This window comes from Cervus elaphus, chromosome 13, assembly GCF_910594005.1.
Source record: "Cervus elaphus chromosome 13, mCerEla1.1, whole genome shotgun sequence".
Taxonomy (NCBI): domain Eukaryota; kingdom Metazoa; phylum Chordata; class Mammalia; order Artiodactyla; family Cervidae; genus Cervus; species Cervus elaphus.
In genome coordinates this window covers 71,927,715-71,948,878 of record NC_057827.1, presented here as the reverse complement: position 1 = coordinate 71,948,878, position 21,164 = coordinate 71,927,715, and the positions used below count along the sequence as shown (strand labels likewise).

At 42.5% G+C, this 21,164-nt stretch overlaps 1 gene segment (V, D, J or C); it reads left to right on the top strand.

Moving 5' to 3' along the window:
- Positions 1-210: 210 nt before the first annotated feature.
- Positions 211-7,514, top strand: LOC122706679. The segment is given in 3 exon segments: positions 211-278; positions 361-668; positions 7,502-7,514. Coding segments are annotated over 3 exon segments (360 nt in total).
- The last annotated feature ends 13,650 nt before the right edge of the window (positions 7,515-21,164 follow it).

The window sequence follows — 21,164 nt, the reverse complement described above, 5'->3', positions numbered from 1 at the left end:
TACAGCAAGGGGCTGAGTTCTCTGAAGGCACAGTCAGCACCCACTTTCACAGGGGGAGCCCCAGAGACAGGGACCTCCAGTCACTGCTTTCTGCTTTTTATGCAGAGGCCCCTCCCACATGCAAAGATCCACTCAGGTCACAGGCTGGAAACAAAGCACCAGGTCACTTAAATTCAGGCTCCTCCTCAGGCTTGAAGAGATTTCAGGAGCGGTGACTCTCATCTGCTCGAAGATGAGCCCACTGTGGACCTTCCTCTTCGTGCTGTCAGCTCCCAGCGGTGAGTGTCTCTGGATCAGACATGGGCACGTGGGGAAGCTGCCTCTGAGCCCGTGAGTCACGGTGTTTCTCTCTGTCCACAGGGGTCCTGTCCCAGGTGCAGCTGCAGGAGTCGGGACCCAGCCTGGTGAAGCCCTCACAGACCCTCTCCCTCACCTGCGCAGTCTCTGGATTCTCACTAAGCAGCTATGCTGTAGACTGGGTCCGCCAGGCTCCAGGGAAGGCGCTGGAGTGGGTTGGTGTTATATGCAGTGGTGGAAGCACATGCTATAAGCCAGCCCTGAAATCCCGGCTCAGCATCACCAGGGACACCTCCAAGAGCCAAGTCTCTCTCTCACTGAGCAGCGTGACACCTGAGGACACGGCCGTGTATTACTGTGCAAAGGACACAGTGAGGGGAAGTCAGAGTGAGCCCAGACAGAAACCTCCCTGCATGGGGGCCCAGGACCACCAGGGGGCGCTCAGGCGCTCAGAGTGCGTTCAGAACTGCGCGCAGGAGCAGGTGCCCTGGGGGCGCCAGGAGCGAACTCCTGGTCGAATCTGGTTTTCTCGCCCGCCCAGCGATTCCCTGGAAACCTCTTTCGTGTCCTCACTGTTCCGTTATTGTGGCTTATACTGCTTTCACTAATCTATACGTAGTTTTTATGTTTCTTTCCAGTATAGCTGTGTGTTTAACATATATGTCTGTGTGAATCACACACCAACACACACATGTGATCTAGTACTCAGTGACTGTGTGTTTTCTGTTTCTTCTTCTCAAAGAGGCTCAGTACAACTCTGAGTCACCATCCGTCATTTTTTTAATTAATTAATTTTTTAATTGAATGAAAATTGCTTTACAGACTTCTGTTGTTTTCTGTCAAACGTCAACATGAATCAGCCATACATATATATATATATATCCCCTCCCTTTTGAACCTCCCTCCCATCTCCCTCCCCAACCCAACCATAGGTCGATACAGAGCCCATATTTGAGTTTCCTCAGCCATACAGCCATTCCCATTGGCTATATATTTTACATGAAGTAATGTACGTTTCCATGGTACATGGTACATACATCTCACCCTTTCCTCCCCTACCCCATAGCTATACGTCTATCTTCTCTGTCTCTTCCTCCATTGCTGCCCTTTAATTAATTATTCAGTACCATGTCTGTAGATTCCATATATATGCATTGGAATACAATATTTCTCTTTCACTTTCTTACTTACTACACTCTGTCTAAAGGACTCTAGGTTCATCCACCTCATCAGAACTGACTCAAATGTGTCCCTTTCTATGGCTGAGTAATCCCCCATTGTGTATATGTACCACAGCTTCTTTATCCATCCATCCGTTGATGGACATCTCGGTTGCATCCAGGTTCTAGCTATTGTAAGTAGTGCTGCAGAGAACAATGGATTACATGTGTCTCTTTCAATTTTTGTTTCCTCAGGGTATGTGCCTAGGAGTGGGATTGCTGGGTCATATGGTTGTTTTATCCTAGTTTTTTAAGGAATCTCCATACCGTCTTCCATAGTGGCTGTATCAATTTACATTCCCGTCAACAGTGCAAGAGCAATCCCTTTTCTCCACACCCTCTCCAGCATTTATTGTTTGTAGATTTTTTGATGCTGGCCATTCTGACTGGTGTGAGGTGATATCTCATCGTGGTTTTGATTTGCTTTCTCTAATAATGAGCAATGTTGTGCATCTTTTCATGCTTTTCTTAGCTTTCTGTATGTCTTCTTTGGAGAAATGTCTGTTTAGGTCTTTCTGCCACTTTTTGATTGGGCTGTTGGTTTTCCCAGCATTGAGTTGTGTGTGCTGCTTATATATTTTGGAAATGAATGCTTTGTCAGTTGTTGCATTTGCTATTATTTTCTCCCATTCTGAGAGTTGTCTTGTCACCTTGCTTCTAGTTTCCTTTGCTGTGCAAATGCTTTTAAGCTTAATCAGGTACAACATATTTACTTTTGGTTTTATTTCCATTCCTCTAGGAGGTGGGTCATAGAGAATCTTGCTTTCTTTTATGTCATTGAGTGTTCTGCCTATGTCTTCCTCTATAGGGAAAACAGTAAAGGGTTTTATAGTTTCTGGTCTTATATTTAGGTATTTAACCCATTATCTTTGTTTATGGTGTTAGGAAGTGTTCCAATTTTATTCATTTGCATGTAGCTGTCCAGTTTTTCCAGCACCATTTATTGAAGAGGCTGTCTTTTCTCCATTCTATATTCTTGCCTCCTTTGTCCAAAATAAGGTACCCATGTGTGCATGGGTTTATTTCTGGGCTTTCTATCTTGCTCCATTGGTCTATATTTCTGTTCCTGTGCCAGTACCCTACTGTCGTGATGACTGTAGCTTTGTAGTGTAATCTGAAGTCAGGAAGGTTCATTCCTCCAGCTCCATTTTTCTTTCACAAGACTGCTTTGGCTATTTGGGGTCTTTTGTGCTTCCATATGAATTGGGGAATTTTTGTTCTAGTTCTGTGAAAAATGCCCTTGGTCATTTGATAGAGATCACGTTGAATCTGTAGATTGCATTTGGTAGTATTGTCATTTTCACAATATTGATTCTTCCTACCCTGGAACATGGAATATCTCTACATCTGTTTATGTCATCTTTGATTTCTTTCCTCAGTGTCTTATAATTTTCTGTGGACAGTTCTTTTGTCCTCTTAGGTAAGTTTATTCCTAGATATTTAAGTCTTTTTGTTGCAATGGTGAATGGGATCAATTCCTTAATTTCTCTTCCTGATTTTTCATTGTTAGTATATGGAAATGCAAGTGATTTCTGCGTATTGATATTGTATCATGCAATGTTGCTAAATTCACTAATTAGCTCTAGCAATTTTCTGATACTAATTTTAGGGTTTCCTTTGTACAATATCATGTCATCTGCAAACAGTGAGAGCTTTACTTCTTCTTTTCCCATCTGGATTCCTTTCATTGCTTTTGATTCTCTGATTGCTGTAGCTAGGACTTCCAGAACCATGTTGAGTAACAGTGCTGAAAGTGGACATGCTTGTCTTATTCCTGATCTTAGGGGGAATGTTTTCAGTTTCTCACATTGAGACATATGTTTGAGAATAATGAGACATTGAGAATAATGTTTGCCGTAGGTGTATCACATATGGCCTTTACTATGTTGAGGTAGGTTCCTTCTATGCACATTTTTTAAGAGTTTTAATCATAAATGAGTGCTGAATTTTGTCAAAGGCTTTTTTCTGCATCTCTTGAGATGATCATATGGTGTTTTTTTTTCAATTTGTTAATATGGTATATCATGTTGATCTATCTGCACATATTGAAGAATCCTTGCATTCTTGGAATAAACCCAACTTGATCATGGTGTATGAGTTTTTTATGTGTTGCTAAATTCTATTTTCTAAAATTTTGTTGAGGATTTTTGCATTTATGTTCACCAGTCATATCAGCCTATAGTTTTCTTTTTGTGTTGTCTTTGCCTGGTTTTGGTATCAGGGTGATGGTGGCCTCACAGAATGAGTTTGGAAGTGTTCCTTCCTCTGAAATTTTTGGGAAGAGTTTTAGAAGGAATCGTATTAGCTCTTCTCTAAATGTTTAACAGAATTCTCATCTGAAGCCATCTGGTCCTGGGGTTTTTTTTTTTGTTTTTTTTGTTTTTTGTTTTTTTTTTTTTGAGATTTTTAACACAGCTTCAATTTCAATGCTTGAAATTGGGTTGTTCATAATTTCTATTTATTCCTGGTTCAGTCTTTGAAGACTGAACGTTTTTAAGAGTCTGTCCATTTCTTCCAGGTTATCCATTTTATTGCCATATAGTTGTTCATAATAGTCTCTTATAATCCTTTGTATTTCTGCATTCTCTGTTGTAACCTCTCCTTTTTCATTTCTAATTTTGTTTACACTTGATTCTTCTCTCTTTTTTTCTTGATGAGTCTGGCTAAAGACTTGCCAATTTTGTTTTTCTTTTCAAAGAACCAGCTTTTAGTTTTATTAATCTTTACTTTTGTTTCTTTAGTTTCTTTATCACTTATTTTTGCTCTTATGTTTATGATTTCTTTCCTTCTGCTAATTTGGAGGGTTTTTGCTCTTCTTTTCCCAGTTGTTTTAGGTATAAATGTCAGTTGTGTATTTGATGTTTTTCTTGTTTCTTGAGGTAAGATTGCATTGCTATAAACTTCCCTCTTAGAACTGCTTTTGCTGCATCCCATAGATTTTGAGTTGCCTTGTTTTCATTGTCATTTTTTCTAGAAATTGTTTGATTTCTCTTTTTGTTTCTTCAGTAACCTGTTGGTTATTTAGAAATGTGTTGTTTAATCTCCATGAGTTTGTGTTTCTTACAGTTTTTTTTTTTTTTTTTCTTGTAACTGATATCTAGACTCACAGTGTTGTGGTCAGAGAAGATGCTTGATACGATTTCAATTTTCTTAAATTAACTGAGGTTTGTTTTGTGACCCAAGATGTGGTCTATCCTGGAAAATGTTCCATGTGCACTTGAGAAGAAAGTGTTTTCTTCTGCATTTGGATGGAAGATCCTGAAGATATCAATGAGATCCATCTCAATTAATGTATCATTTAAGACTTGTGTTTCCTTATTAATTTTCTGTTTTGATGATCTGTCCATTGGTGTGAGAAGGCTGTTAAAGTCTCCTACTATTATTGTGTTCCTCTCAATTTCTCCTTTTATGTCTGTTAGTGTTTGTCTTATGTATTGAGGTGCTCCTATGTTGGGCGCATAGATATTTGCAATTGTCATGTCTTCCTCCTGGATTGATGCCTTGATCATTATGCAGTGTCCTTCCTTATCTCTTGTAATCTTCTTTATGTTAAGGTCTCTTTTGTCTGATATGAGTGAAAGGTTGTTGCTGAATCATGCAAAGACACCGGGGTTCTTGGCCTCTGGAGAAGAATTCAATCCAGGGCCAGAGACGAGGCTGGATCACTCAGAGCTTTTGTGCAATAAAGTTTTATCAAAGTATAAAGGAGATAGAGAAAGCTTCTGACATAGACATTGGAAGGGGGTAGAAAGAGTCCCCCCTTGCTAGTCTTAGCACTGGAATTATATACTCTCAAATTAGTTATTACAGTGAATCAAAAGAATGTCTAAAGGTTGTAAAGACCTCAGCAGACCTACTCCCATGATTTACATTTTGAGATAACAGAATTAGCCAGAAGGTTTTTTTCAGAGACTGTCTTCAAGCAGGATACATTATTGTTATATAATCCTAAGGAATGTAGAGGGGGGCGAAAATTTCTTCCTCCTTGAGAATTCCAAACCCCCCTCTCCATGGGGACCCCTAGACTTCTTATCAACCTGCCTAGGAATTGACTCTCTCATGAGGATTGCTTTGCCAGCTTTCTTTTGCTTCCCATTTGCATGGAATATATATTTCTATCCTCTCACTTTCAGTCTACGTGTGTCTTTAGGTCTGAAGTGGGATTCTTGTAGACAGCACATATATGGGTCTGATTTTTTTATTCATTAAGCCAGACTGTGTTTTTTGGTTGGAGCACTTAATCCATTTACATTTAAAGTAATTATTGACATATATGTTCCTATTGCCATTTTCTGAATTGTTTGGGGTTGATTTTGTCGGTTCTTTTTCTTCTTTTTTATTTCTTGACTATATAAGTCCCTTTAACATTTGTTGTAAAATTGGTTTGGTGGTACTGATTTTTCTTAACTACTGCTTGTCTGAAAAGATTTTTTTTTTCTCCATCAATTTTGAATGAGATCCTTGCCGGGTACAGTAATCTTCACTGTAGATTTTTCCCTTTCAGTACTTTAAATATACCCTGCCATTCCCTTCTGGCCTGCAGAGTTTCTGCTGAAAGATCAGTCGTTAAGCATATTGGGTTTCCCTTGAATATTACTTGTTGCTTCTCCCTTGCTGCTTTTAATATCCTTTCTTTGTGTTTAGTCTTTACTAGCTTGATTAATATGCGTCTTGTCATGTTTTTTCCTTGGGTTTATCCTGTATGGGACTCTTTATATCTCTTGGACTTGACCGACTATTTCCTTTTCCATGTTGATGAAATTTTCAACTACAATCTCTTCAAAAATTTTCTCACAGCCTTTGTTTTTCTCTTCTTTTTGGGGACCCATATAATTCAAATGCTGGTGGATTTGATATTGTCCCAGAGGTATCTGAGACTGTCCTCAGTTCTTTTCATTCTTTTTACTTTATTCTGCTCTTCAGAAATTCTTCCCACCATTTTCTCTTCCAGCTCACTGATTTATTCTTCTGTTTCAGATATTCTGCTATTGATTCCTTCCACAGTATTTTTAATTTCAGTAATTTTGTTGTTTGTCTCTGTATGTTTATTGTTTAGTTCTTCTAGATCATTGTTAATTGAGTCTTGCATTTTCTCCATTTTGTTTTCAAGGCTTTTGATCATCTTTACTATCATTATTCTGAATTCCTTTTCAGGTAGTTTGCCTATTTCCTCTTCATTTATTTGGATTTCTGTGTTTCTAGTTTTTTTCCTTCATCTGTGTAGTATTTTTCTGCCTTTTCATTATTTTTTTAAACTTATTGTGTTTGAGCTGTCCTTTTCCCAGGCTTCAAGATTGATTCTTTCTTCCTTTTGGTTTCTGCCCTCCTAAAATTAGCCCAGTGGTTTGTGTAAGCTTTGTATAGGGTGAGAGTTGTGCTGAATTTTTGTTTATCTGTTTGCTTTTCCTCTGCTGGGAAAAGTCAAGTGAGGTTGTAATCCTACCTGCTGATGATTGGGTTTGTATTTTTGTTTTGTTTGTTGTTTAGATGAGGCGTCCTGTACAGGGTGCTACTGGTGGTTGAGTTATGGTGGGTCTTGTATTCAAGTGGTCTCCTTTATGTGAGTTCTCACACTTTGATGCTCCCTAGGGTTAGTTCTCTGGTAACCTAGGGTCTTGGAGTCAGTGCTCCCACTCCAAAGGCTCAGGGCTTAATCTCCGGTCAGGAAAAAAAAATTCCACAAGTGGTTCATTACGGCATTAGGTAAGATTAAAACAAATATCTAAAAAGGAGAAACCAAAGATGAACCACAGACAAATGGAAGTTGCAAAATCAGGCAAATAATAATCAAAATGAAGGAATATGCACATATACATATATACCCACGAGCAAAGTCAAAACAGTCCAACAAAAATAAAGTACAATAGACTGACCTGGAGAACAAAGGAAATAAAAAAGTATATTTACCAAAGAAGAACAAAACTAATTAAAGCAGAAAGTGGGGGGAAGAAAAGCTAAAGCAAGGTGCCAAGTGGGGAATGAAGCAATGAAAATAAAACTAACAAATATGTTTAGAGGAAAGGAAAGAAAGAATAGATGAGCAAAGTTAAATAGAGGTAGATGAAGAAGATTTATATATATTAAAGATTAACTGTAAGGGGGAAATAACAGTAGGAAAGTCAAACAAAGGAATAAATGTACAAAAAATATAAGTTTAAAAAAAATTAAATTGATGAAGAGAGGGAAAAAAGGAAAACTCCACGGAACTGCAAAAGCTCAACATAGAGGCAGAGGTTTATAACAGCAATAAAAAATGGGACTGAATATACAAAGCTACGTATACATCCAAAAGCAAAATCAGTTCAACAAAATAAAGCACAATAGATTGACCGAGTGAACAAAGGAAACCAAAAATTATGTCTATCAGAGCAAAACTAACTAAAACACAAACTGGGAAAGAAAACTTAAGTGAGGTGCCAACTGGGGGTACAGCAATGAAAATAAAATTAACAAATATTTTGAGAGGAAAGGAAAGAAAGAGAAGAAAGAAAGAATAGATGTGCAAAGTTAAATAGAGGTAAATGAAGATTTTTATACTTTAAAGATTTAACTGCAAGGGGAAAAGAAGAGTAGGAAAAGCAAACAAAGGAACAAATGTAGAAAAATAATAATAGCTTTTAAAAATTTAAATTTAAAAAAGAGAAAAAATCAAAGGAAAACTCTCCAGAACTGCTAGAGCCCAACATAGAGGCAGAAGTTTATAACACCAATAAAAAATATGACTGAGAAAAAAGGAACAAATAAACCTCAAAAGCTTACTTAGATTTCATAGTGCCAATAAAATTGACAACTACAATGGAGGGGGAAATAAAACGAGAAAAAAAAGAAAAGAAAAGAATCCAAAGGAATCTACAGAACAAGTCAAAAAACAAGAATAATAAGTGCTTTCCCTGAGTGATTGCTGTCAGAGTCTTCTCCCTCGCTAGGAGTCACAGTCTGCCACCCCTCCCGAGGATGCGCTCCAGCACTGCTCATCTCTGGACCTGCTGTGGGGGCGGCTCAGATTCTTATCTGGTTCTGCTCCTCTGTGTTCTTGCCTCCAGTGTCCACAGCTATCAGACCACTGCATTTTCTCTTGTGGAAACTCTCAATGAGCTTTTATGTACTCCATAGCCATGGAGAATGTAATCTGCCTAGCTGACCTTGTGGGTTTAATCTGCACCTTGTGCAGCTGCGGGGGAGGTTTCGGGTCTTCTTCCTCAGCCACACCACCCCTGGGCTTCAACTGCGGTTTGATTTCCACCTCTGCATCCGGGTCATCCTCTGGGGTTTGCTCCGGAGGCTGCAGTGGAGGACTTGGGTTTGCCCCTGTGAGGGCAAGTGTGGAGGTGGTGTAGCTGATTGCATCGCAGCCGGTCTGGCAGCACCAGGTACTCAGGGGAGTTGGTGGCTAGGGCAGCAGGAAACATAGTGCTCCAGAAGGATATGAAACCAGTATTGACCAATATGTTCCAGTATTCTTGCCTGGAGAACTCCCCTCCCTGACAGAGAGGCCTGGCAGGCCACAAACTGCGCGATCACAAAGAGCTGGGCACTAACGAAGCGACCCTGCGCACAGAGATGCAAGACTTGTTGGCCTGTGGCAGCTCTGCCCCAGTGAGAGCTGAGCGTGAATGGGGCACAGCTGCTTGGCTTGTGGGGACCCTGGCAGCACCAAGTGTGCAGGGACATGGGCTGCACGCGCTGCAGGAGCTATGGCCCTATCAGAGTCTCATTTGGAGCCTCTTGTAGCTGATGATCAGAAGGCCTCTTTGGCCAGTCTTCCTCCACGGCTCCACTCATTCAGGCACTTAGAGGGCTCCCTTACCTGGGGTCTTCCTCTGCTGTTTGGCTTGTCGGGCACATAGAGGGGCCCCCTGCCTGGGGTCCTAATCTGTAGATCAGCGTGTCAGGCACTTAAAGGGGCACCCTGGGTGGGGTCCTACTCTGTAGTTCAGTGCATCAGGCATTTGATGGGCCACTCTATTATTCGGCTGCCAATGCTGGTGTATGGGGGGAGAGAGGCTATTGTGACGGCTCTATCCCTTACACGTGACTCAGCAGCATCACTTTGCTTCCAGGGCTGCCCAGCTTTCCTCCACAGGCATTTCTTACCACAGTCTCCTCCCTCACATCCCCTCAACCTGTCTCTCGACCATTAACAGCAGCCCTCACCCTGGGATTGATCCACAGTCCCTAAAGTCCAGCTCCCAGTCACTGCACCTTCCAGGGGATCTGCGTTCCTGTCTAGGGTATGTATGGCTGTGGCAAGGACTGATTCTTATTCCATTTAGGCTGCCACAGATCAGCTGTTTCACTCTCAGCCTTAAATGTTTCTCCTCCAACTCAGACAACTGCTTCAAGGTGGAGACGAGACCCCTGCTTCAGTTCCCCCACCCGCCGAGGGCAGGTCCAGTCCTATGAACACTCCTGTTCTTTCCCCCTAGTTCCTTCATCCTACCAAATTATGCGTGGGTCTATATATCTTTTCTGTTGGTCAGGTACCACTGCCCATCTCAACAGGTGTTCTGCATGCACTTCTTTGTCAGAAGATGTATTCCTGATGTATGGGTGGATAGAGACGTGCTCCACGTCCACCTACACTACACCATCTTGTTCTCTCCCTATTAAATTTAATTTTTATTGAAGTAGGGATATTTTATACACAGACACACATGCAGACACATAATATGCAAATGGCACCACCCATATGGCAGAAAGTGAAGAAAGACTAGAGTCCCTTGATGAAAGTGAAAGAGGAGAGCTAAAACTTGACCCAAAACTCAACATTCTGAAATCTAAGATCGTGGCATCTGGTCCCATCACTTCATGGCAAATAGATGGGGAGACAATGGAAACAGTAAATAATTTATTTGGGGGGGGCTTCAAAATCACTGCTGATGGTGACTGCAGACATGAAATTAAAAGACACTTGCTCCTTGGAAGAAAATCTATTATATTATATTATATTATTATATTATATTATAGCATATTATATTATATATTATATAAATTTTATATATATATATTTATTATATTATTATATTATATTATTATAAAGCAGAGACATTACTTTGCCCACAATGGTCTGTCTAGTCAAAACTATGGCTTTTCCAGTAGTCATATATGGATATGAAGAGTTGGACTATAAGGAAAGCTTCGTGCTGAAGAACTGATGCTTTTGAACTGTGGTGTTGGAGAAGACTCTTAATGGTCTTAAGGATTGTTAAGACTCTTTTGGACTGCAAGGAAATCAAACCACTCAATCCTAAAGGAAATCAGTCCTGGATATTCATTGGAAGGACTGGTTCTGAAGCTGAAACTCCAATACTTTGGCCACCTGATGTGGAAAACCGACTCATTGGAGAAGACCCTGATGCTGGGCAAGATTGAAGGCAGGAGTAGAAGAGATGACAGATGATGAGATGGTTGGATGGCATGACCAACTCGATGGATGTGATTATGAAAAAACTCTGGAAGTAGTTGATGGACAGGAAAGCCTGACTTGCTGCAGTCCGGGGAGTCGCAAAGAGTCAGAGATGACTGAGACACTGAACAGAATTGAACTGATAGACATTTACAGCATGGCCAGTCTTTTGAATCACTCAACACACACACATAATTGCCTAGTGAGGTCAGTCAAGGTGGTTCCATCTGACCTCAACTTTCTTGAAGTCCACACTCCATTCTGAGCTTATCTGGATCATTCATACGGGGAAATACAGAGGTCCTCAGGAGGACTTTTCGATTTCCACCTGAGAGGAAGGGGAGCTGAGCTGAGATGGGAGGTGGGCAGCAGGGGGGCTATGGAGGACGGAGACCCTGGGCTCAGAAAAGTGGACCTGCCCTGGGATCTGTCTCCAACCCATCTGGTTGGCCCAATGCTTTCCCACCCTATACTTTCCAGCCATGTAAATTCAGAAGGCTCCCGTGGGGATCCTGGGATGACCAGAGTTAGTGTGACCATCGCCTAATAGAGCTATTAAATGAAATTCCTCTTCAAGCCCCAGGGTAAAATCCAACCCTGGGCAGTGGGAGCTCACTGCTCTCCCTCACGCAGGGCTGAGGTCTCAGGGAAGGCAGAGCGTGGTCGCGAAGAAGATGAGGCTTCTTCCAGAGCAGATGGGGTCTTCTCCTCTTCCTGGTGACAGCTCCTCAAGGTGAGGGTCTCAGGTCAGACATGGGTTTGTGGGGATGGCTGTGACTGGGGTAACTGACAAAGCCTGATTCTCCTTGTCCCCAGGTGTCTTCTCTCAGGGGGAGCTGCAGATCCTGTCTAGCACTAGGGAAGCTCTAGGAGACACGTATCCTCACCTGTGCTATTCATAGCTCTGGTTACTCCATCACCAGTGGACATGACTGCAGCTTTTTCTGTCTGGTGCCAGGGTATGGCTGCTGTGGATGGGGAAATATACAACACAGGGACACTCACTACAAACCGTCTCTCGAGAGCCGCACAAACATATCCCGGAACACATCCAAGAAGCAGTGATCTCTGCCACTGAGCTCTGTGGCCACCAAGGGAACAGCCATGTATTACTGGGTGAGACACACAGGCGTGTGAGCCCAGACACACACCTTCCTGCAAGGAGGCAGGAGGGGCTGGTTTCAGGGCCCTCAGAGCCCTCAGGACCCCCACGGCACCCTCAGCGTGCACCGGGTCCAGCCTCAGCACCACCTACATGTGGAGGATGAGTCTGCTCTCCTGCCACAGTATGTGGTTTCCTCTCCATCTCTATTTTCCATGGAGCCCCCTATATTTATAACTAATTGCCAACAATTCAAATTGAGAACCTTTGCTGTAATAGGAGGACTCGTTCTCACCTCACCAGGGCCAAAGGGTCATGAGGACACGTTCTCACCTCACCAAGGTCACAGGGTCATGAGGACACGTTCTCACCTCACCAAAGGCACGGGGTCATAAGACACGTTCTCACCTCACCAAAGGCCACAGGATCACCTGTGCAGGGAGAAACGACTGTCAGTGTCACCAGGTGAGACCTGAGGAGGGCCAGGGAACACAGGGAGTCTCTTCCAGTCAGACTCAGAAGACAGACCTCAACAGGAATCCCAGACGGGCCAGCACACTGCACGCATGTTATATAAGAAAACTTGATTTTACGGGATTCTTTAGGGACCTAAAGAAGAAAACAAGTGGTCTACAAACGATTTTAATTTCCACTGAGTTCTCTGTCACATCCCCATCCAGACTCATATTTCTCATCAGGAATGACTGAAGGTGTCAGGATAACTCTTGTTCCCACACTCGGTGTCTTCCGTCCACTAAAGTGCATGCTGCACATCCCACTCATTAAATTCCAGAAAAAAAACAAATGTGAGGTGAGGTCATGAGCATGATGATTCACCTGATATGGGGTAGGAGGAGGGAGTGGGGGGCAAGGGAATAGGACTCACAGAGGGTCCAGAGGGGGACATTTGGTGAGAAGGGTTTGCTCACTGTTGGGATTGTCTGGATGAGCAGGTATGTCATATGTTCAAATGCAAATGTCCTGAAAATGCACCTGTGTGAACCCTGGGTCACCAGACATTCTCCAGGAAACACTAGAATGCAACAGGCTCTCACGTGTTCTCACTACAAGAAAGGGTCCTGCAGACCTCTCTAGGCATATCCCACTCTGTCATGGAGCAGGCTCAGGGGAAAACTTTGGTCCAGGGTGAGTATCACAAGCCCAGGCACTAGGGCTCACACCTACCAGATAGAGTCTCTTGGACACATTGCACAGTCCTTGATGATTCTGCTTGTGATTTTACATGTGATCCATGTAAATGCATTAACATTCAAACCTAAGTGCTTTATTTATTTATGTGTGCAAAAATGAAAAAATATGATGACCTTTGAAGTTCTCCCAAGATATGGCCACGTAATAGAACAATATCTTGCCAAATCTTGTAGCAGCCAACGCACTACCCAGTATACTCACAGGTGCAATGGGGCACTTCCTCCTCTGTCAGTGACCAAACCCACATCCAGCTACATAGTCAGGAGACAAGCAAATAGCATCCTCCCTCTGCTGATGAAAACCTGCCCAGCCCTGACCCTGCAGCTCTGGGAGTGGAGCCCCAGCCCCGGGATCCAGGTGCTCCCATTCAGGGATCAGGACTGCACACAGACCACTCAGCATGGACTTTGGACTGGGCGGGGTTGTCCTTGTCATGATTTTACAAGGTGATTGATGGAGAACAAGAGATCCCGAGGATGGCAGTGGATGTGAGTGAGGGAATCAGTGGGTGTGTGACAGCCTCGTGACCAGGATGTCTCCGAGTTTGCAGCTGTCCTGTGTGAGGAAGAGCTGGTGGAGTCTGCTTGGTGCAGCGCGGAGAGGGGAGGGGTGACTGAGACTCTCCTGCGCAGCCTTTGAACACACCTTCAGTCATTACTGCATGGCCTGGGCCCGCCAGCATCCAAGGGAGGGCCTGGAGTAAGTTGGATCTATCTATCCTGGTAGTGGCAGCACCTACCATGCAGACTCTGTGAAGGGCCGATTCACCAATTCCAGAGACAGTTCCAAGAACACAGCTCTCTGCAAAGGAACAACCTGAGAGCAGAGGACACGGCCATGTATCACCGCGCAAGACACACAGTGCGGGGGAGGCAGCGTGAGCCCAGACACCAGCCTCCCTGCGTGGGGCTCCGTGACCACCAGGGGGCGCTCAGGACCCACCGAGTACAATGCTGAGCCCAGGAGCAGCTGCACGGGGGCTGGGGGAGTTTGTGGTTAGAACCCCCGCATTAACTCTCCTGCCCTCATCTCTACCAGAGGCCCTCTGCTCTATGCTAGTCTGTCGTTACTGGGGTTTGTTTTTCTTCCAGAAAACGATATTGTTATTTATGAACTTTCTTCTATTTCTTGAAGGAGTTCCAACCACACCATAGTTATCAAACTTCATAGTTATCATAGTTCAAAGTTCAAAGGTATCATAGTTATCAAAGTGAGATTGAAATTCTTGAACCTGGTGACTGTCCGGAGAAGGCCCAGGGGATTGCAAAACATGTACAAGCTACTGCTATTCTTTGTTTTTGCAGATGTGAAAGGAAGAGCCGCTGCCTGCAGCTTTCTGTCAAGGGCACAAAGTGTCTGAATCCTTCAGCTTGCAGTGAGATAGGCTCTGATGACAGAGGGCCCAATACCGCACATGCAATGACCTCATTGCTCACGGATTCCATCTTTTTAAATTCAGGCACTCGGTATTTGCCTCCCGAAAGGAAAATGCTTATTTTATTGACTGTTTTTCATGGACATTTACAACGCGGCCAGTACTTAAACCACCCCAAATCACACATACATTTCCTCCTGAGGTCACTCAAATCTATGCCTTCTTGTTTCAACTCCTATTGTGTAAATTAGTGTCTTTTGTGGTCAACTAATGTCATGTTTTTTTAAATTGTCATGCTATTACTTGACAGTTTGCCTGTTTATAGCAGTCCCATCATATCCTGAAGTACAGACTAGAGTCCTTAACACATGATGCTGTCTGCTGACTTAAGTAGAAAACGTGAATGACAGATAAGCTTCATTCATGTACAAATTATACTTCTGGGGATGTGATCTTGAAACTAACGTCAAATATGAATATGACTTTGAGACAAGGATTGCAAATCTCACTTTTGTTATTTGAGGCAGTCTTGAAACTTCACTCAGTGCCAAATATAGATGGTAAGACAGAGATTTATGGCCAAAAAACACTGGTAAGCAGACTAGATGGGAAATGACTATGAGAAGACTTCCAGTTCAGGGGGATCTAGCTGCACTGTCTCCAGAGAATTCTTGGTAAAGGCGATCATACAATCACATATCACCTGGAAGAGAGCAGGTGTAAAGGGTTGCAATAAAGATTGAGGGTGATCAGAAGTCAAGGGTAAGAATTCTCACTAACCTGACTTTTCAGGTGTCTTGATAAAACCAGGCAAAGATGGACACAGTGAAGTATTTCAAAAAGCCTGACTTATATAGTCAAGTGGTCCTTGTCACATTCAAAGTCAGTGTTTTTTTTCTGTCTTCACTGCCACAATTCTCTGAAAGACAAATGTTTAATCAAAAAGCACATGAAGTTATTCTGTTTGTTTCTCTTCTTGCTGGCATCTCCCATCTGTGAGCATCTCTCAGGTCTGAGGCATGTGGAATTATGGGGTGATGTCTGTGAAGTGGGTGTCTCAGAGTTTCTCCTTCCCCAAGTATTTCTGAACTGGAGTCGTTTTTCATGGATTCAGTCAGGCCTGTGTTGCCCCATCAATCATAGAACCAGCTGCATAGAATTACTTCTTCATGACAACTTGTTTTTAAATTTAGGTGACCACCCAAGTTATTAGTTATCTAGTATCTAATAAAATAAGTTTATAAATTGGTATATAAACCATACAATTTATAAACATTTCATGGCATGAATGGTTCTACTGTTGAACTTCAAATCTTTCCTCCACTATCACAAAGATCTGCAAGTCCTGTTTTTCTGGAGTCCAGTCCTGTCCTGTTTAAGGCAACATTTTTCACTTGAATAGTCAGACTAATGTTGTACATATGGAAATGATGTCAAGGTATCACCAGAGTGATATTGTCCCCCAGGGTACATTTGTCAAAGTTTGAAGACAAGATTGTTTCTAACACATGGGAGAGGTGCTATAAGTACCTAGTAATCTAGTTGGGAAAGTCCATGGGTGCTTCCAGACATCCTATGATGCACAGGACAGCACCCACAGCACAGGAATATCTAGCCTCAAATACTGATAATGATGAGGAACTCTGAATTAAAACCTCATATCGGAGGACTTCTTGGGAGTCCAGTGGCTAAGAGTCTGCCTTCCAACGCAAGGGATATAGATGCATCCCCGGTCACAAAGGTAACATCCCACATGCCAAGGGGCGACGAAGCCTGCACACCGCGGCTAGAAAGCAGAGCCCACCCTGCAAGTGGAGAACCCGCACGTCGAATTGGAGAGCCACGTGACAACTAGGACACAATGCTGCCACAGAAAGAAAGGAGAGAAAGAAAGAATAAACCATTAGAAAGACCTGGTATCTGGTCAAATGTCACTAAAATGCTGAACTGCAGAAGGCATATTGCTGGGCTTAAATTACTCTAAGTGGTAAAGTGAAATACAAAAACCCTCTGAAGTTCTGTGCACTCAGAGACACCAGTACACACTCCTCTATGTGTACTTTTGGGATGTGAGCAGTGAGGGAGCTGAGCATGGAGCCACCAGGAGAACGGGGCTGGGGAGGTCTTGGCGGAGACCTGGGACTAGGGAGGGAGCTCTACATTGTCTGCATGGAAAGTGCAGCCTGAAGCCCAGCTCCGGTTTGGTCCAACCGGAGTCATGAGGAACAAGGCTGGGCCAAAGCAGACGTTATTGTCTTAATATTTACAACTTTGCCCCTGTGGGTGTATAGAAAATAACTGCTTCAGAACTTTGCTTTGGAATGATAGTTTAGCTCACAGGTAACAAATAGATTTAAAACACATGATGCATATATCAAAAATTTCATTTACTTTGGGTCTAGAATTCTTTTACCTGTAATTTTTCAAACAATATTAATATATGCAAAATATATTGTCACAAAAATGACTTCAACTTCACCAGAGAGAGTCCAAACTGTGAACTTTTTCCCATCAATAGAGCACTGCAGCCACGAAAGGTCCTTACTGGCTTTCAGAAACAGCCACTGAAACTGGAAAATCTATTTATCAGGTAAACTTCCAGAGAAAATCTGAAGCAAAAGGGGGAAGTGGAAAAAAGTTAATAAAATAAATAAGATAAAACAAACAGGAACTTCAACTTTGTCCAACTAGAAGACCAGAAGGGGGAGCGCTTATGCCTGACAATGATAGCAGAAACCGACAGAAAGGACAACGCCTCTATTTTCCTTACAAAACCTCACTCAATAAGAGCTTGTCAAAATAAGCTGGTGAAAAAGCACGGTCTCTGGGTATGCTATAGCCCTCAAAACTTCCTTTTCTCTCAATAGATATTTACTTCTGCATCGCTGCTGGAAGTTTTCTTGTGTTTCCCGTTGTTGCAGACCCCAAATTGCAATTCTTTGTTGATTCCCAAGAAGCTTAATTTTCTGAAATAACTAACTGGCAGTCTCCTTGGTTCAGGTCAACACTGGTCTTAGCCTCCCTGCTACTTTGTGTGTTTTCTCCTGCAATTACTCAGCAGGTCACTGAGAAAGACATCTGTGCCAGAAACGTTCTTCATAAACTGCCACATCTTCACCAGGTGGTATATCCCCTGCCCATCAGGAGCACAGAGCTCAAATTCATTTCTTTTCGTCTCTTGCAGACTAGCTGTTGGCCACACTCTCTGTTATAAACAAGCATTTTCCAGGAATGACTGTGAAGTGACAATCACAAGAGAAGGGAGGTGGCTGGCAAAGAAACGCTGAACTGGTGGGCATACCATCACCAGTGTTTGTAATGAGACTAGATTTTCCAGGCTCCATGGAAGAGGGTGGAATGGATGGGATGTAAGAACCAGTTTTCCCTTCTTCTGAGTTCTGTGACCACCGAGGACACAGCCGTGTATTATCGTGTGAAAGACACAGAGAGGGGGATTCAGTGTGAGTCCAGACACACACCTCCCTGCAAGGACGCAGGCGGTGCTCAGAGCCCAAGACCAGTGACAGATCCAGGGTGACTGGGCAGGCGCTTCCCCTTGAGTCAACAAGTTCCTTCAGCTCCCAGTTCCCGGCTATCCTCAGGGACATTTCTGGCTGTGTTGTTTCTGGGTCTGATGGGCACACGCTCTCCACAACCTCTAACGTCCACAAACACTCTGTGAGAATGTGTACTCTGCTCTGCTTAGTCTGTGTGTGTGTGTTTAATGCCTAAAAAAAAGAAAAGTCAAGTAAGTCCAATTGGTCTATCATATTTTTCAGGATATCTGTTGCATTATTGATTTTCTCTCTGAATGATCTGTGGGTTGATGTTGGTGGGGTGTAAAAATCTCCTATTATTATTGCATTGCAACTAATTTCTCCCTTTGTGTCTGGCAGTATTTGCTTTATATATGTAGATGCTCCTATATTGTATGCATATATGTTAAAGTGTTTCATATTCTCATTGTTTGATTCTTTTATCATTGCATAGCGTTCTTCTTTATCTTTCCTAAGGCACTTTGGTTATAGTCTATTTGTCTGATAGGAGTGTTGTTACACCTGCTTTCTTGCCATTAAGATCTGCAAGAAAAAGCTTTCTTAATTCTTTGTTATTCAATCTATGTGTCTCTCAACTTAACATGGGTCTAGTGGGTGCAGTCTGTTATAAGGTCTTATTTTATTATCTGATCCGCTTCTACGTTTTTTGATGAGAGAACTTAGTTCATTGACAACTAAAGTAATTGGTGATAAGTATTGTCATTTTACAGCTTCCTTTGTGACTCAGCTGGTAAAGAATCCACCTGCATCGCGGGAGACCTGGGTTCAATCCCTGGGTTGGGGAGATCCTCTGGAGAAGGGAAAGGCTACCCACTCCAGTATTCTGGCCTAGAGAATTGTCCATGGGGTCGCAAAGAGTTGGACATGACTGAGCGACTTACACTTTCACTTTCATTGTCATTTTAAATCTTGCTTTTTGGGTTGATTTTCTATTTTTCTACGGTGCTTTCATCTCTTTTTTTCTTTTGTGGTTTGTTAATTTTGTTTTGCATTATCATTTTGTTTTTTCTTTTTGATATCTGTCAATCCATGATGTTTTTGATTTGCAGCATTCATGGTTTTCTAGTATGCTATCCCATAAACATATCTATTATATTTAGACCGGTAGTCATATAAATTCAAGCATATCCTAAAAGATGTGTGTTTTCTTACTCTCCTTCCTCACATTTAATTTTTATTTTGATGTCCTACCTTACATCTTCGTGTATATCTTTTTGCTCTTTGTAGTATTATAATCACTTTCACATATTCTAATTTTTAAATTATGTATACTGTCATATTTAAGAGATTTTTCAAACCTTTTATGGATTTGCCTTTCCTAGTCTGATTTGCTTTTTCCTATAAGTTGTTGCTTCTTTTTTGTTTACAGAAAAATTAATATTTATGAACATTTTAGTACTGCTGTATTTTTTTCTTTCATTTTTTGCCTGTCTGAAAAGTTTTTTATCTCTCTTTCTCTTCTACATAATAATCTTGTGGACAGAGGCCGCTGACTTTCACTCCCTTCTGACCTGCAGAGTTTCTATAGAAAAATCAGCTGATAGCCTTCTCAGTTGCCTGGCAACTGACTGTCATCTCTTGTGCTGTCAGGATCCTCTCTTTATCTTTAACTTTAGTCCTTCTCATTATGATGTGTCTTGGAGTGGGTCTGTTTGAATTCCATTTCCTCAAGACTCTTTGTGCTTCCTGTGCCTAGGTATATGTTTTCTTCTTTAGGTTTTCCAAGTATTCAGTCATAGTTTCTTTGAATACATTTTCAATTTCCTATTCTCATTCTTCATAATCTGGGATTGCATTATGCATAAGTTGGCATGCATTTCATTATCCCAAATATCTCACATGTTGTTTCATCTTTGGCGGGGGCGGGGAGGGGTGAGGGGGAGTCGTTTTGCTGTTTTGATTGGCTGGTTTCCATTATTCCACCTTCCAGATCACAAATGTGATCTTCTGAATGATTTGGTTTGCTATTCACTACCTTGAGATTCAGTTTTTATCTTGGTGATTAAGCTGTCTACTTCTGATTGGCTCTCTTTCTAGTTTCTAATGAGTGACCCACATTTTTTATCAATAGTCTTTCTTAATTCCCTTAGAGTTTTTGTCACCACTTTTTTGAACTTGGGGTCTGGTAGACTGGATGAGTCTGCTTCATTGGTTCTTTCAGGACATTTCTCTCAGTTATAGTAATTGGGAATTGTTTCTCTGCTTTTTCACTTTTTTGTGAATTTAGTTCAAACAGTTTTCTGCTGTGATCTCTAAGGGTTATGTTTATGAAGAGGTGAGCATGTATAGATTGTGAGAGACCAATATTTATGGTGTGAGGGCTGTTTTTCTATGGATGCTTTCCGCATCTTTCCTCATGATGCGCTGCCCCTTGTTCCTTTGATAGGAGTGTGTTCCTGTCAAAGTGTGTCCCTTTGACAGGAAGTTGTGGCAACAAGAGCCTTGCTGGCTGTTCAACAGGGCTCCTTTTGGCTCTGTGGCTGCCATAGCCCTGTTGGGGGCAGGGTATCCTCTCCAGTTTTGGAGTAGAATCCCCCAGATCCAGACCTAAGTTGTGGTGTGTTCCCTCTGGGAAAGGAACCAGTGCATGCTGTTTCCCATGAGCTGTCTGCCATGATGTGTTATTCTGCAATCCTGCCTGTCTCCTAGTGTGTGCATCCTCTGAGTTCACTGTTGCTGGCGCTTCCCAGAGGGGCTGAATGCATTGTAGGAATCCCTGTAATTGACTCAGAGGTACCTCAGGCAGGCATGCACAGTCCCAGTCTCTCGACCTGCTGGCTGGGTAATGTGCTAAAGCCATCTTCCTGCACCTCTTTTGGGAGTAGCTGTAATCAGCCCAAATGTCAGCCCTGCTTCTCTGAACAGGCCCACAAATTTGCCAAACTCTGGCAGCCAGAGCCATCACTCTATGAGCAGACCAACAACAGGGCTCCTATTTCGTGCCCACACTCTGTCCTGCACACACCTCAGTTTCAACCCGAGCCCCACTCACTGT